We start from the raw sequence: 17,593 nt of genomic DNA, 5'->3' as shown, positions 1-17,593 counted from the left end.
AGAGTAAATATATATGGCTCATCTAAGATCAAACGATAAGGAACTCTAACCTGTACTTGGTAATTCTCACTGTTATTTTGTTATTTAAAGCAGGGCCCACGATAAGGAAATAAAAGCAGATGGACAATAAGAAGCTTGAAGCAGAAAGAATCAAGGAATGAGCTGAGAACCAAATAATAATGTAAAAATGAAGAGTTTCAGGCCAAACTGAACTGGCCTAGGGCAAGGGCTAGTATAAATATAATTGAAGTTCCTAAAGTTTTATTTTTTTTTGTAAATATTAAAATGCTATTTCCTTGGTTAGTATTTCCAAAAATTATACTGTAGGAGATAGATCTGGAATAGTACATGATGACAATCTAAACACTGCTAAAGCAATGTAATTTGTCATAATTAAGAACTGAAATCAGCCAGTGTTCCACAACAGGCGCATGGTAAATTGAATTGTGGTACATCTATGGCTTGGATATTATGCAGCTTCTAGTTAATTCTATGCAGTAACATGGAATATACATGACAGAGCTCTAGATGAAGAAGTCACTTTATACAATATGGATTACAGAGCTAAAGTAATGCTATATATAGTTTTTAAAACAGATTTTCTTAATTACATTTATATTCTCAAGAAAAAGTTTCAATTCAACTTAAATTTGCTTTGATGTTTTTTTTTTCAGTAGTACCCTCATAGAGCTCTAAACATACACCAAGCAGAAGCAAAGCACGTTCCTCGCTTCTATGAGGCTTTATGAAACCCTTAGTAAAATATTGTAGACATAAAAAAATGCTACCTCTGGAGCAGCATCTCTGTAGCTCACACACCGCCTGCCATTCTTTGCCAGTGTTTCTAGAAGTCACCAAGTAAATACCAAGTGTAATGTCTGAAGAGAGAATTGATACATTCCCTCATAGGAAGACCCAACGAGCCTTCATGTGTCCCAGTTTATGATTTTGCCGTAGAGACAGTCAAGCATCTATAAACTAGGGAAAGTGAATCCCCAGGGAAGGCTTTGGCTAGGGCCAGCACAGTGTACTTTTCTCCAGGCCCTTTCCTGATGATCAATGTGCCTAAAAGCATTTCAGAAGAGATCCTTTCCCCTTGGGAGTTTCTGCATTTATTTGCATACCCTGTCCTTTTCTTTGACACTTCTTTGTCATTTGGGGATTATTAAACTAATTCCTTTACAGGCATATTTTATTTCTTTTGTATTTCTAAAAAACAGTTCTTAAAGGTGCCCTGATTTATATCTTTGTGTATTTTATCTACTTTATTTACTTAAATACTCTTAAGAATTTTTAAAGCTAATCTTTCTAAGTGAAGAACCTTTCTTCAAGGGATAATTTTTTTATGTCTAGGATACTTCACAGATGCAACAACAACACTAAAAAAGTTGTTTAATTATAGGAAGACAGCTTTTATGCAGTCATGAAGTATTTGATTTCATTGAAGTATTTAAACTTATTTAATTTTAGCCATATAAAAAATTCAAATACCTTAACAGTGAATTTCAATTAGGGAGAAGGATTAGGGTTATACAAGAAATCACTTGGGGAGTTCTTGAAACTAGACCTGTTGGCATTTCCAAATTCTAGAAGTTTTGGAGTGACTGTCACATTCCCATCCTGCTGGTAAAACAAACAAAACAAACAAACAAACAAACAAACAAACAAACAAACAAAAAATCCAAAAAAAAACCAAAAACAAGGGAAATGGAATTTGTCTTTGACTTCCCAGGTACTCCTGACCATATTCTGGCTGTTGATCCCTTCATGAGTATTCACAGCATACTTTTAAGAGTTCATTAATTATATTAAAACTGCACTTGTGAAAGTGGGAACTGATTCTAAATACCACAGTTTTGTTGTTACAGAAAGCTCTTACTTGGAGCCATATCATCAAATTGTGTATCATGAGGTTCTAATGAAGAGCAGTACTCATCCTTTGGTGCAAGGAAGATCAGAAAAATATTTCTTTCACAAGAAAGAATGTTTTCAAGGGGAACAGTCACACAAAAAGAACAAGGTTTTTGATTGTTTGATACTTAAACCCGGAAATGGTTGTGCAGACTGACCTTGCTGGGCTAGGCCATGCAGGTCTGAGCCAGGGAGGTCAGCAGGCACTTGGCATGCACACCCCATTCAAAAGCAGGCAGCCCAGTGACTCACCGGCAGGGCAAGATCCGTACAACGTCGTTGGGCTTGTACCCTTCAATGCAAACTGCACAGTTATCAAAATCGGGCTCTGTTTCCTGTAACAGAGAAAATACAGATGAGCCTACTTGTGTAGCTTCAGCTCTTGGGGAAATATCCAAACAAGCAAGGAGAGCTTGCTTGGAGCAAGGCTTTCAATGGCCCAGCTGCCATTTTCTTAATCAAAAATTGCTCAGTTTCCATTCCTTCCAACCTCCACTTTTTGTTTCTGGGTTCCACTGCAAGCGCTTTTGTAAGGGAACGGTTTTTTAATGTATCGTTACTAATTATGCTATTTATTATAATTGTGAGAAAGCAATTTTTAAAAATACCATCACTGAGAATGCTATTTATTATAATTAGAGGTGACATCAAAAGCTCAAGGATGAGAAATAGCGTTTAGGGAGAACTGTCTGAACGATATTTCATCTATCACCTCCTTGGGAATCTTATGTACACAACTCCAGAACGATGGATTTAACTTTTTATTCAAGTATATAAATCTCTTTCAATACCCCATTGTATATGACTTATGTGGTGGTCCCTGCTCTTTTATTCTTCTGTTTGAGGGGAAAAAGTAATGAAAAAATATACTTTAAGTTTAGTAATGAATTAAACGAATTTCATCTTATCAAGCTCAATAGCATTTTTACATAGTTGAAAAACAGCAGCATGTAGTGAGACAAATCAATTATTCAGACTAAAGACAATACATGTAAGAGTTGAGAATCCCTTACAATGGCCCAAGGAGCCCCAAATACATGTACTGCAATCCGCTGCTCTATAATTTCTTCTGGGGAGAAGAGAGACCTTTAGAAGTCTGTGGGCCTGGACTATACTGTTTTATTGTTCCTCCTCAAGATATGCTTCTGCTTTTGATATGGTCATTGCAGCAGTATTTACAATAGCCCAGATATAGAAGCAACCCAAGTGTCCATTGATAGATGACTGGATAAAGAAGATGTGGTGTATATATATGTGTGTACACACACACACACACACACACACACACACACACACAATGGAATATTACTCAGTTATAAAAAACAATGAAATCTTGCCATTTGTGATTGCATGGATGGATCTAAAGAATATAATGCTAAGTGAAATAAGTCTGTCAGAGAAAGACAAACACCATATGATTTTACTCATAGGTGGAATCTAAGAAACAAATGAACAAAGAAAAAAAAAGGAAACAAAACAACCAACAAAACCCAAACTCTTAAATACAGAGAACCAACTGGTAGTTGCCAGAGGGGAAGTGGGTGAGGGGACAGGTAAATAAGGGTGATTAGGAGTACACTTATCTTTTTTTTTTTTTAAATTTTTTTGATGTTTATTTTTGAAGGAGAGAGAGACAGAGCGTGAGTGGGAGAGAGGCAGAGAGAGAGGGAGACACCGAATCTGAAGCAGGCTCCAGGCTCTGAACTGTCAGCACAGAGCCCGACATGGGGCTCAAACCCGTAAACCATGAGATCATGACCTGAGCCGAAGTCGGAGGCTCAACGAACTGAGCTGCCCAGGCACCCAGGAGTACACTTATCTTGATGAGCACTGAGAAATGTATAGAATTGTTGGGTCATTAGGTCATACGCCTGAAACTACTGTATAACACTGTAGGTTAATTATAGTGAATTTAAAAAAGATATGCTTTTGCTCTTGGCCTTATGTCATCATTCTACAGCTAGGGAGGCTGCTGCAATGACTTGGGGGTTCTAGATGCTAGAGTCAGAGGGACTGAATATCAGTGGAGGACATCACTCATCATATAACACTGTCTTCTTTGCAAGGATTCATGGACAAATATTCTCAAGTTGGAACACTAGGGACAACCATTTGGCTTTTACCTTGTGGGACACCACAATAAGGTAATTAGATATTGCTTGAATATGTTTTCTGTCTTTGTCTTGGCTCCTGGAAAGCCCCAACCTAAACTTGGGATCCATTTCTGTTACACAGTTCAGGTAATATATTTGTGTACAAATTTCATCCTACCTCCACCTATTTTTCCTATACTTACTTGATTTCAATTTCTTATATATTCTGTCCAATGACTTTGTTGTTCTATTGCCTGTATCTTATTAACTTTTAAATTATATTAATAAAGATGGGTATAATAACAGACTTACAGGAGAGCTATTGTCACGTATCCCCTTTTCCCACCCTTCCCTCTCTTCTACCCTGGCTGCCAGAAAAGTCAGCAACTGTTTTAAGATAGCCCCTTACCAAAAAGAAAAGAGGCTGTTACCTTGTCGCCCTTCTTGATGGTTCTGACCTGGAGCTTGCTGATCGCTTTCTTTGCTGCATCTCCCAGTCGGCGCTGAAAAACCAAAAGCTGCTTGTGAGTAATAAAGATGTGTAATTCTTGACCTTGTTTCTGATGGCATTTAATAAACCAGGCCAGCTATCTCTGAAATCATGCACAAGTGGCATGAGTGCTAATGACAATGGCTAGAAGAGATGGGGTAGTCATATTTGTGCAAAGTGGTTCTAGTAATTGAGGTCTATTAAAGAGCTCTGTCATTGAGAGAAGCTCCTTATGTGCAATGTTAAGCAAGTGACAAATGATATGGGAAAATCCCGCACTACAGGGACTCCAGAGCGGGTTACAGTTGTGCAGACTAGCATACACACACCTAAGTTCAGTAACTTGCCACTCTAGCCATTTAACTTGTACAAGGAGATAGCCATTCTGGAGTAGCTGGAATAAACTTCATCTCCTTTTGCACAATCAGGGTTTATTGTTTGTGTATTTCTTTCAATGTGGAATTTTAAGGGATTTCCTTTGCTTATACAGACCCAGCCTAGATTTATATCTCACCTGTACTATCCTATTCCATCACATTCCTACATGCCAATTTCGCATCCTCTGTGTATGTTTAAGAGTGGGTATGCATATAGGAAAATGCATAAAACATACATGTTCAGCTTAAATAATTATAAAGCACACACCTGTGTAACCACTGTAACTCATGTCAAATAATATATTATCACTTCTTTTTTCTTTTTTTGATAGGGAAAGTTGCCATCCTAGTGAGCCCTGCAATAATGTAACGATAGACCAATGAGGAAGAAGGGGAGAGGGAGAAGGGGTGGGTGATGAGAGAGTTAAGTTTTAATCTGTCAAGCAGATTTGCTTGTGTGCCTGTGAGTTTTCTACATGTAGCAACTCCTTCTTAGGTACTATCCTGTAATAGATGTGTATTTGCAGTAGTGAAACATATTTGAAGGATTATAATAAATAAGACATTTAACAAGAATAATCACTTGCTTTCATTAATATTTTTTCCTTTTGAAAATAATACTCAAGCTTCTTTCTTTTCTTTAAAATTGTGAACATATTCTAACAAACAGTTAACATACTCTAGGTACTGCTTAAGCTTTATATGCGATATCACCTTCATTCTTACAATAACCCTATAGGAAAAAATAGTACTTTATAGAAAGAACTGAGACTTACAGAACTTAATTGTTTATATCATAGTCAATGAAAACTCAGTCAGAATTTGAATTAAATTAAGTTTGACTGTAAAGCCAAAGCTAAACTACCACTCTTATTATTCACTAATCACCCAATCAACAGACCAGCCAGTCAGCCCACCAACCAACATCCATCCAATCAGCCAACCAGCTAACCAATCAGCCAGCCTGCCAATCAATGGACATGTGGCCAACCAGCCATCCAACCAATACCTGGCAAGCTAGCCAGCCAACCTACCAATCAGCTAGCAGCCAACCAACATCTGGCCAGCCAGCTAATCAGTCAACCAGCCAAGGAACTAACCAGCCAAAATCTATTAAGTGTTTATCAATATGGCACTTCCTCAAGCATACCGCAGCAAATAAGTAAATTAAGTAGAAGACAGGTGTTCTCCTTGTTAATTCATTTTCTCTTTTATATTTTGTCCTTAGTTTCTAAATGATTACCTGCAATTTTAACAGAAAAGTTTGGTTGTTACCTAAAAGGAGACCTACATACACTTGAGATTTATGCAGAAGTCCATGAGTAGCTAGCAAACTAAGGTAGCAGGAAAAACAAGGAAGGTTTATAATGATAAATACCATGGTGGGGGGCACATTGAGTGAAAGGGAAAAACACTGAGATGAAACTAAACAGGATGGAACTCTCTGTCCTTTCTTCTTCCTCTTATGTTTTGATCTACAATCCTTTGATCTTAACTCAGGCCACTTCTTCAGGGAGCTCTTCTTCCATGTCTCCCAACACAGAAGATCCTTCTCGTCTATACCTTATGGAATCTGTTCCCGCTGCTTCATAACACTGTCATAACATTTGCAACGTGACATTTGTTTGTACCACCTATCCCTGTTACATTTCCCTCAAGAAGGTCCCAGCACCTAGAGTAAAGCTGCCTTTGATAACTGACAATTAGTCCACATGTATTTTGAATTACTTATTTTGTCCCAGGGTTTTGGAAACAATGGTAGTGAAAAGGGGCACCTACTGGCTGAGTTGATAGGACATGTGACTCTTGATGTTGGGGTTGTGAGTTTGAGCCCCATTATGGGGGTAGGGAATACTTAAAAAAATTAAAAATCTTAAAAAAAATGCTAGTTCAAAAACACATTAATTCCTGCTCTTTCTAGCTTACAATCTAATGGAAACTCCATAAATGTTCGATGAGTGAATTAAAATCTTAAACCAAAAGATTTTTTTTAAAGCATGAAAAACCATCTATGAAATTTAGCCAGTTAACAGGAAAATTAACGGACAAACTATAAGCAATATATGTGGTAAGGTAAGCAAAGCTGTGGTCCTGGCTTTTGCAAAACCAGTCAGTCTCAACCAAGAGTTGCTTTCCACTGGAAAAGAAACCTGGAGCAGGAATTGAAAGGAATTGAGACAAGGCTACTAGTTACTAGGAGTAAGTGTAACAAACCTGTAGGATATTACATTTAAAATAAGAAATCTGGACCCAAATAAACAAAGGTTGATTGTTTTTCATTCAAGAGCTCAGATATTTTTGCAATTGTGTTAATGTGTATTACATAATACCTGGCCTCAACAAAATCACATCAACTGTTTTTTATTTTCAAGGGCTAAGCAGAGCAATTAAGTGGCAAGTATTATTTTCAAACAACAGTCACAGATTATACTCAAAGGAACCAGAAATATTTTTTTCAAAATTTAATTTTATTTAAACAATTCTTTAAAATTTTTTTCTTAAATTGTTGAAATTCAAAACATAATTGAGTACAATTTTTTCATAGTACAAGTCTGCTAATGAAGAGAATGAAATTGCTTTTGGTGTGTTTAACTGGGGTTCAGAGTCAGCGTTCCTAAGCATCACAATCAGTTGTTGATCTGTAATGAGGTTTTATTTACCATACTGAGTATATTGTTTTCTATACATAATTCTTTAAAAATTTTTTTAATGTTTATTTGTTCTTGAGAGAGAGCGCGCGCACGAGTAGGAGAGAGGCAGAGAAAGAGGGAGGCATAGGATCTGAAGCAGGCTCCAGGCTCCAAGCTGTCAGCACAGAGCCCGACATGGGGCTCGAACCCATGAATCACAAGATCATGATCTGAGCCAAAACTGGCACTTAACCAACTGAGCCACCCAGATGCCCCTCTATGCATAATCCTGTGTGATGAGATTATAAGGGAAAAATAGTGAAATATAGAGCATAACCCCTATTTTCATGGAATTTATAATCTATTTGTAAAATTATCATTCCAGTGGTAGAGCAACCTTAAATACTTACTTATATATACTTGTATATACTTATTATACTTCTATATACTTATAAGTATACTTATATACTTATATATACTTAAATATAGTATAATATTACTGTTTCACAAAAGAGATGAAATAGTGCATTACAAGAGCCTAAAATAATTTTTGAGACACTTTATATAGTTCTGAAAAATACCTATAAAAAAGTGAAGCCAGGCATGTCCGTTTATTAGAAAGTCTGTAATGTGGCTTATGCTGACTTATACACACAACATTCATATTTTTTCTGTCTTAACTGTTGCTTATATTCTATTACTTCATTATATAATAGTTACTTCTTTTGACACAACCCGAAAGGAATGTTGTTTTAAAAAGTTTTTAATCACCCAATGCTTATCACAACATGTGCACTCGTTAATCCCCATCACCTATTTGACCCATCCCTCCACCCACCTCCCCTCTGGTAACCATCAGTTTGTTCTCTGTAGTTAAGAGGCTGTTTCTTGCTTTGTCCCTCTCTGTCTCTCCTTTTTTCCCTTTGCTCATTTGTTTCTTAAACTCCACATATGAGTGAAATCATATGGTATTTGTCTTTCTTTGACTGATTTATTTCACTTAGTATAATACTCTCCAGCTCCATCATGTCATTGCAAATTGCAAGATTTCCTTTTACATGGCTGAATAATATTCCATTGTGTATATACACCACATCTTCTTTATCCTCGATGGACACTTGTGCTGCTTCCATATCTTGGCTATTGTAAATAATGCTGCTATAAACATAGTGATGCATGTATCCCTTTGAACTAGTGCTTTTGTATTATTTGGATAAATGTCTAGTAGTGGGATTACTAGATTGTAGGAGAGTTCTATTGTTAACTTTTTGAGGAACCTCCAGACTGTTTTCCACAGTGCCTGCACCAAGTTTGCATTCCCACCAACAGTGCACAAGGGTTCTTTTTTCTCCACATCCTCACCAACATCTGTTGTTTCTTGCCATTCTGACAGATGTGAGGTAACTACCTCATTATAGTTTTGATTTGCACTTCCTGGATGATCAGTGATGATGAGCATCTCTTCATGTGTCTGTTGGCCATCTGCATGTCTTCTGTGAAGAAATGTCTGTTCGTGTCTTCTGCCCAGTTTTTAAAAAATGTTTTTTATTTATTTTGAGAGACAGCATGCATGTGTGTGGGAGAGGAGCAAAGAGAGACAGGGAGAGAGAATCCCAAGCAGGCTCTGTACTGTCAGCATAGAGCCCAATGCAAGGCTTGAGCTCATGGACTGCGAGATCATGACCCAAGCTGAAATCAAGAGCAGGATGCTTAATCCACTGAGCCATCCAGGCACCCCTCTTCTGCCCATTTTTAAGTTGGATTATTTGTCTCATAGGTGTTGTGTTTTATAAGTTCTTTATGTATTTTGGATGCTAACCCTTTATCAATATATCATTTGCAAACATCTCCCATTCTGTAGGTTGCTTTTTAGTTTCATTGATTATTTCCTTCAATGTGCAAAAGCTTTTTTTACTTTAATGTAGTTCCAATAGGTTTTGGTTTTTTGTTTCCCTTGCCTCAGGGGACCTATCTAGAAAAAAATTTGGCAAGGCTGATGTTACTACCTATGCTCTATTCTAAGATTTTTATGATTTCAGATCTCACATTTAGGTTTTTAATCCATTTTGAATTCTGTATGGTCTGTATGAGTCTTTCCTTTCCACTCAATGAGTCCCTTTTAATATTTCCTTCAGGGCTGGTTTAGTGGTCACAATCTCCTCTAGTTTTTGTTTGGGAAATTGTTTGTCTTTCCTTCTACTCTGAATGACAGCCTTGCTGGGTAGAATATTCCTAGCTGCAAGTTTCTCCCATTCAGCACTTTGAATATATCATGCCACCCATTCCTTTCTGGCTTGGAAAGTTTCTGCTGGAAAATACCCTGATAGCCTTATAGGTTTTCCTTTGTATGTAACTGTCTTCTTTTGTCTTGCTTATTTTACCATTTTTTCTTTACCACTATATTTTGCCATTTTAATTACAATATGCCTCAGTGTGGATCTGCCTTTGTTGATTTTGTTGGCAGCTCTCTGTGCTTCTTGGACTTGGATATCTGTTTCCTTCCTGGGTTAGGGAAGTTTTCAGATATTATTTCCTCAAATAAATTCTCTGCCTCCTTTTCTCTCTCTTCTTTTTCTGGTACCCCTATAATATGAATGTTATTATGTTTGATGGAGTCACTGAGTTCTCTAAGTCTATTTTCATTTTGCCTGATTCTTTTTTCTTTTGTTCAGCTTCATTACTTTCCGTAACTCTGTCTTCTAGGCCATTAACTCATTCCTCTGCTTCTCCCAGCCTGCTGTTCATCCCATCAAGCATGTTTCTCATTTTGTTTATTGAGCCCTTTATCTCTGCTAGGTTATTACTTATCTCTGTATTAATGATCTCACTGTTGTCCTCCACTTTTTTCTCAAGTCCCAGTGTCCTTATGATTATTGCTTTAAATTCTCCATTGTGCATATCACTTATGTTAGGAAAGTCAGCTATGTCTCCTATTCTTGAGGGTAATGGCTTTATGAAGAAGAAGTTCTGTGGTGCCCTGCAGTGTTGTGTCCTATTCTGTAGGGCCTGGCACTTACAGGAGTGTCTCCTATGTGTGCTGTGTGCACTTGGCTATTGTGTCCTAGCCACTTTATCCTCCAGTCCAGTTGTCTGCAGAGGCTCTCTTTCCCTGTTGCGGGCAGTGTTGGGCCTGAATGGGGCACATTTTAACGATGTGTGCTCTGGCTTGCTTGTGAAAGGAGACCTGTCATCACCGCCACAAAAATGAAGGCCTTGCAAAACTCCCAGTTTAGGAGACATGGTGTGTACCAGGGTTTGGGCCAGTCTTCTGGGGGAAGGGGGCCTGCCAAACTAGGACTGAGACAATTGTAACTGAGAAGAGCAGTTCCACGGGTACACAGTGGGGGTGGGGCTTGGTGTAAGCAAATTAGGCAGCCAGGGTCTATGCTGCATTGCTTTCTGCAGGTGGCCATTATTTATGCTGGGGGACAAGGGAGGGAAATGTTGCCCACCAGTGTTCCTTTGTTCCTGGAGGGGGTCTCTCCTTGAATGTTGCCTCTCTGTGACATGCTCCAAGATGGGCTAATCTCCCTGCTCTGTGCCCCAGGCCCTCCTCAGATCGGTTTCCATGCTGTATGTCCTTAGGCTGTTTGCTCTGCCTTTTCTCCAACAGCAGCCCCAATGTCCTCCAAGCTCTCCCCGAGCCAAGCACACTGACCTTTAAAACTCCAGGCTTTAAGCCTCATTGGTTGCAAGAACTCATGAAATCCGGGCCTTGTTTTCCGGGCCAATTGCTATGGGGATTTTTTTCTCATGTGTTCCCATATGTTGGTCTGTCCTTCACCTTCTCCTTGATCACGGCTCGTTCCCCACCACGGTAGTCAAAATCTGTTTGTCCACCAAACCACGTCTCCGCACTTCCTACCTTCTTCAATGTGGCCTCTTCTCTACCTTTAGTTGTGAACTTTGTTCTGCCAGTCTTCAGATTGATTTCTGGGGTATTCAGGACAATTAGAGAAGCTATCTATCTAGTTGTGTTTGTGGGATGAGGCAAGCATAGGGTCCTCCTACTCTGCTGCCATCTTCCCCTACAGTCCTCTAAAACAATTCTTTAGCAAATGAAATATGCCCTTCTTAAAGGTGAGCACACAAGGTAAGTTCAAAGACTACTTTAAATTTTGGCCTGCACTTAATTTTATTTTTGGCTGTATCTGAATAAAGATGAGGTGTCTTTAAAAAACATCCCCTTTTTCTCTTCCAGAAGAAGCCATTCCCATGCCCTTTTAAAAGGAAAATGCAAGCTGCCTTTATTTTTAAAAAAGTGTCTATTCAGGAAATGTAAAGTATGTGGACATTAAGGAATCAGAGATTATGGTTAACAGCAGAGGTAATGGTGAAGGAATTAGACGAATTCCATTTCTGGCATTCTGATGGCTGAGAGCTGATGAGGTTAAAGGAGTTCAGTGGAGGATAAAGTCATTTGGGAGATGGGAGTCCCAAAGTAGAAGAATTAACAGATGGATAAATTAGAGTTAAAAAAAGAAAATAATCAAGGCCTCTTAAACATCAGGTCTATGAGTCCTTCCTCCCTGGAAGCCCCAAGATATCAAATACCTCACAAAAGGCAAGAAAACATGTTTTCTGTAATTATTCTGAGAAATGGTACAATGGCATTCTTTTTCTTTTCTCTTTCCTGTGGAGTTCCTTGAGTCAAACCTCATTCCATATGTTATTGAGAAAGAATAAACATATACCTCTTTGGAGGAGGAAAAGGACAGCATTTGGGCAGAGGCTGACAGAAGATATGAAAGCCCTACCAGTGGAGGAAGAGATGTTCCTGATTCCTGGAGAATACAGAAAAATCAACTTCTGAGATATGTATGGCAATCATGCAACCATGTAGTGCTAGATTTATAAAACAGATTAGCAAAATAAAGGAAAAGCACCATAAAGTTTTAAAAATGCTATGACCACCTGCATGTAGTCAAATTTTGTTAGTATGGGCATGTCTGTGTTTCTTTTTAAGTGACATGAAAATCACAGACACACAAATAGTGACTTCTGAATTCAAGAAAAAACTGTCCCACTTTCAACAACTTTCAAACTAGTATTATTGGATTTCCAAAAGACAAAACTAACAAGATAATGAGTAAAACATCAACATTCTTAATAATATGGCCCAAACAAATCAGTTGCTTTTGTAATTGGCTCCTCTGTCTTTGGGGTTTTTTTTTTAATGCACCAGGTATAATAAGTGAGAGGGAAAACTATAGGTCCTGCTCAAACTGAGTCTTGTATGTAGCCTGAATAGAGATTCTAAGGGTTCAAACCAGAAGTCTATCACAAAACAGATTCTTTCCTTTGTGGTTCTCAGAAATGCAGAGTGACACAATGCTAATGGAAGACCAAGGGGCCACCTTACATTTGCACGGGTCTTCTGTTTCAGGTAGGGTTTCCTCCCTCTTCTCCAAGAAGAAGTTCTGTGGTGCTCCTATGGATTTTCTCTAGCCCAACTAGACCCAAATCATACTATTCACTAAAGATTGTCAGGAGTGGGACCATCTTGGTAACTAGATATATCCACCAATGTGATTGAAACAGATATAAAAAAAATATTTACCAAGATTACTGGTTCCTGGCAGTGAAGATAAACAGCTTTATGGAAAATAAATACAGAACTGTTAATTAACAGAAGAAAGTCCTACATAGATGCCAACAAAGATGGTAAATGACAGACTCCAATTCAACCCAATACATATAGTTATCTCCTAAATACTTAAGAAACTGAGAAAAACAAGATGCTTTCTTCATGTTCCCTTCTGTGTTATACATAGAAATGCAGTGATGAAAAAAACCAAAACCAAAAACAAAAACAAGAACACCTAGGAATAAGGATTCCAAAACAGAGCATCAAGATCAAGTTTATGTTCTTCTATCTCATTTGACTGGTTAATTCTATATATTTGCCCCTTATATCTGACTGCTATATTTTATAATCATGATTATTATCATTACCACTACCACCAAGTGGAAAAAATAACTAACTGTTCTTATGTTTTAGGTGAAGGAAAGACATTGTGAGCATAAACGGAGTTGGTCCCAACTGTCTGGAACCTCACGTGGCCACAGGTGACTCAGACACTTCCTCCCTTACTCTAATACTTATTAATGATCCTTCCAGGCCTGGTTTACAGGACAGAAATCTTTGCACAGCCAGTCCAATTTCTATGATGTAGAGCACCATCCATAAATCTAGAAACCTGGATAAAGAATTAGACCATTCTAATGGCCATGGTGACCTCATGGAGCAGTGACTTAAGGCTGTTTGTGTACATACAACATGAGGTAAAAACATCAGGGTTATTTTTTGTGGAAGGTGTTGCAGAGGAGAAGGCAATGGCTTGAAAGTTAGAAGATCTGATTTTCAGTCCTATTTCTGTCACTAAGTAACTGTGACTTTGGTCAGGTCACTTACACATTTCAGACCTTAGTTTCCCTGATTAGTAAAAGCAGGTAAGTTAGTAATGTTATTTTCAGCTTTACCAGCTCAGGATTTTCATCCAGGAAGAACAGAACTGGGAATCAAAGATCCTTTCAGATCCGAATTATCTTTTAAAAAAAGCAAATTCAAGGCTAAAGACTGCACTAAATACTTCATGGATACAATGCACTCTTTGCATTTCTGCCGCCCCCCCCCCCCCCCCCCCCCCCAGGGCTCTGCACTTTGTCCAGAGCAACATCAGGGACCATTTTGGTCCTTTTTCTTTAGGAGACAGAAGCAAGCATCTCTACCTGTAGACCTTCCTCTGCTGACTGACACTCAGAATATCTCCTTTCCTTTTTCTTTCCCTGTAAAATTCAAATTTGTTTTATATTCTATTTCTTGCCTTGTTCTAACCTAACTTGAACACTGGCATGTACAAATGAAATCAAAGGGAGATGGGCCATTGTATATGCAAATAACAGGAAAAGGTATTCAGCGAGAGAGGTAACTCTTTCAAGAAAACTTGTTTGAACGTCATTACCAGGCCTCACATGAAACAAAATAGGTCTGGTTCCCTTGGATTAGCCTCAAAGGCAATACTGTTTGTGAATAACGAAAAAGAACCTTAGTTTATCTTATCTGCCTGTATTTGAAATAACCTCCATCTACTGGGAGTCCTGTGGTTTTCAGGACACAAACCCATTACTTGTATCTGAGATGGGATGTCCTATTAGAGAGTGGGACACTGACGCCCAGAGCATCACCAGAAGACAGGCTCACCTGCCACAGCCAGGGCAAGAACGCTGCTTGCTGGTTTTGCTTTGCCATCCTGTAGGGTTTCTAAAAGCAGGTAAGAATTAGTAAAAGGCAGCAGAAGTGGCACATTTGGGAGATGAGGGACACAGGTGTGGAGGAGAGACCGCGCATAGTGCACAATGGTGTTCACGATCAGAAGTCTGTCACCCATCCAGCCCTTGGCGTCAAAGTTCAAAAAGAAGTTACTAGTTGGGATGTCATTAGATGGGTAGAATGAAGATGAATCCTTAGCACACTCTGTGAAGCCCCCAGAGGTAGGGAATCTTAAACTACATAGTAGAAAGGACTTAATCAGAACGCCTCGTTGGCTTAGTTAGTTGAGCATCTGACTCTTGATTTCGGCTCAGGTCATGATCCCAGGGTCACGGGATCAAGCCCCGCGTTGGGCTCTGTGCTGAGCATGGATCCTGTTTAAGATTCTCATTCTCTCTGTCTCTCCCTCTATCCTTCTCTCTCTCCCTCTCTCCCTCTCCTGCTTGTACATGCATTTACTCTCTAAGATTAAAAAAAAAATTTTTTTTTTAAAGGACTTAATGAGTCTTTACTTCTAATGCCAAAAAGTGCCAAAGTTCAAATAGTAGAAAGGTGAGGAGTCCTCGCGTTCACTGCTATGGCAGAAATGGGGCTGGCACCCTCCCCGTGGGTCAGGTCTCCTCAGTATCTCAATATCGTCTGTGGAGGCAGCTTGGTCTTGTGGAAACTACTCTGACTTGAAATCACCAGCTTGGTTGTGTCTCCATGAAAAAAAAAAAAAAAAAAAAACCAAAAACCTCATTTAGCATTTCTCTGTCTCAAATTCATTATATCTAACGTCCTTTAAGTTTTAAATACTATGGTTCTGGGGGCAGATGGTCAGCATTCTCAACCGCATGAGTAGAATGATGGCCAGGTATCTCTTCCTCCCAGTTCTTACCACTGTGCTTTCCCATCCACAGCTTTCTGGGAACGGGGGTTCTCGGGGGAGAGGTGTCCAGGCTATGCATGTAGAAGTCCACCCTGCGGATCAATGGGCTATTTTCTTAACATACTCATCCAGGGGCATCACGAAGACGTAAGGAGAGAAAGAGAGATACGTCACAGTATTTAAAAGTCACCCAGACATGTGTCAAGTGGCCAGTAAAATGTTTTTCCTAATCATTATAGGGCCTTTCTATCTCTGATAAGCAGCTTCCCACGCCATCCTGGTGCCTTCACCAGCGGCCTGCTGCTCCCACAGACGCACGTGTGGCAGAAAAGACCTCCTTCACCTCAGCGCCCTTCCCGCAGCTTCCTCTCCTGGGCCGACTTTCTTTGCTCTGGAGGGCATAACCACTGTCCCTACCTTTATGATTCAGGTGGGTTCCTGACTTCAAATGCTCCTGTGCACTTACTACCCTGGATGGTCCTCTTGCCTCATGATCCTGTCCTGCCTACCACCCTGTTATTTTGCTTCCAAATCACAATTAAATTCAAACCTTACTTTTTTTTTTTTTGGCTTAAAACAACAGAAATTTACGGTCTCAAAGTTTTGGAGGCTAGAAGTCCAAGATCAAGGGGTCCACAGGATTGATTCCTTGTGAGGGAGAATCTGTTCCATGCTTCGTGCTCAGCTTCTAGTGGTTTGCTGGCAATCTGTGACATTCCTTGGCTTGTATATGTACCATCCCAACTCTGCCTTCATCTCCAAACAGAGTTCTCCCTGTATGCGTGTCTGTGTCCAAATTTTCCTCCTTTATAAGGAAACCAGTCATTGGGTTAGGATCCCAACTTACTTCTAAATGACCTTATCTCAAGTAATGGTGCCTACAATGACCCTACTTCCAAATAAGGTCACATTCCAAGGTACTCAGGGTTATGACTTCAACGTATGGATTTTCAAGGGGACATGATACAACCCGTTACACTGTGTAATGGAAGAAAAAGCAAGGAATCTCTTGATGAAAGGGTATGGGAAAATCTCTAAGATGCAAAGAAATCAACATTTCAAATGATAATGTGCTCCACTTTATGTAAGAAAGGATGAAAAGAACATGTACATGTGTGTGTGTGTTCATAAAAATATCGCACCAGAAACGTGTTTGCACCAGAAATCACTACCATGTGTGCTTCTGGGCAGATACTTGGGTTTCTAGAGGAGGAGAAGGGTGGGAAAGAGAATTTTTAATGCAAATCTTTTTTATTATCCTTGCATTTGGAACCATGAGAATACACTACTTATTCAAAAATTAGATTTAAGAATAATAAAAAGCAAATTGAATCAAGACTGCTAAACTACTCTCAAGAAGAATGATACCAATTTCTGAAACCTGCTATCATCGTAAGTATGGAGCCCTTTACACCCTTGCCTCCCCAGGATTGGGTTTTAGCAGGTTTGCTTTTTCCTAGATTTGCAGGCAAAAAAAATGACATCTGATTGTTTAATTTGCTTACAATGATCTCCTCCAGGCACCGCTTGCCTTCCTTAGATCAAGTATCATCTTAACATCTTTTGTGGCATTTTTGCTCTTTATAGGAACACATTCTATATCAAAGAAATTCACTTTTTGAATTTGCCATACATGTTGCAAATGTTCTTAATGTCAGTGAGTTCCTTTCACACATGGAAGATTTAAATGGATGTGTAAAATTTATGTGTGGCAGGTGCACTGTTAAGCTGCCAGAGAGACAGGAATGAACCTGGAAAAACGTGAATTATCAGTGGTTCTTAGGGATTACTCACATTCCCTGGAAAAAAATCTAGAAAGGACAGCAGCCCTCCTACCATTCTCATTTTTGGGTCCTGCACAAGACGGGGCACGTCTTTTTTGCAGAAGTCTTGACTGAAACCGTGTCTACAATGATAATCAACAGTGAGCACTTTTGTGGTGCTTATT

The 17,593-nt window shown here is 39.1% G+C and overlaps 1 protein-coding gene across 4 annotated transcripts in view; it reads right to left on the bottom strand.

Moving 5' to 3' along the window:
- Positions 1 to 17,593, bottom strand: part of RNF150 (ring finger protein 150) — a 292,025-nt gene that overhangs the window by 109,938 nt on the left and 164,494 nt on the right. For all 4 annotated transcript variants that reach the window (XM_045055827.1, XM_045055826.1, XM_045055828.1 and 1 more), the window contains exons 3-4: positions 4,436 to 4,507; positions 2,164 to 2,246 (exon numbers count right to left, since the gene is read on the bottom strand). In XM_045055827.1, coding sequence (XP_044911762.1) covers positions 2,164 to 2,246; positions 4,436 to 4,507 — 155 coding nt within the window. The remainder of the gene's footprint in view (positions 1 to 2,163; positions 2,247 to 4,435; positions 4,508 to 17,593) is intronic.

Source organism: Felis catus, chromosome B1, assembly GCF_018350175.1.
Source record: "Felis catus isolate Fca126 chromosome B1, F.catus_Fca126_mat1.0, whole genome shotgun sequence".
Lineage (NCBI taxonomy): Eukaryota > Metazoa > Chordata > Mammalia > Carnivora > Felidae > Felis > Felis catus.
Note: the sequence above shows the minus strand (reverse complement) of the source record. Positions and strands in the feature narration are given on the sequence as shown.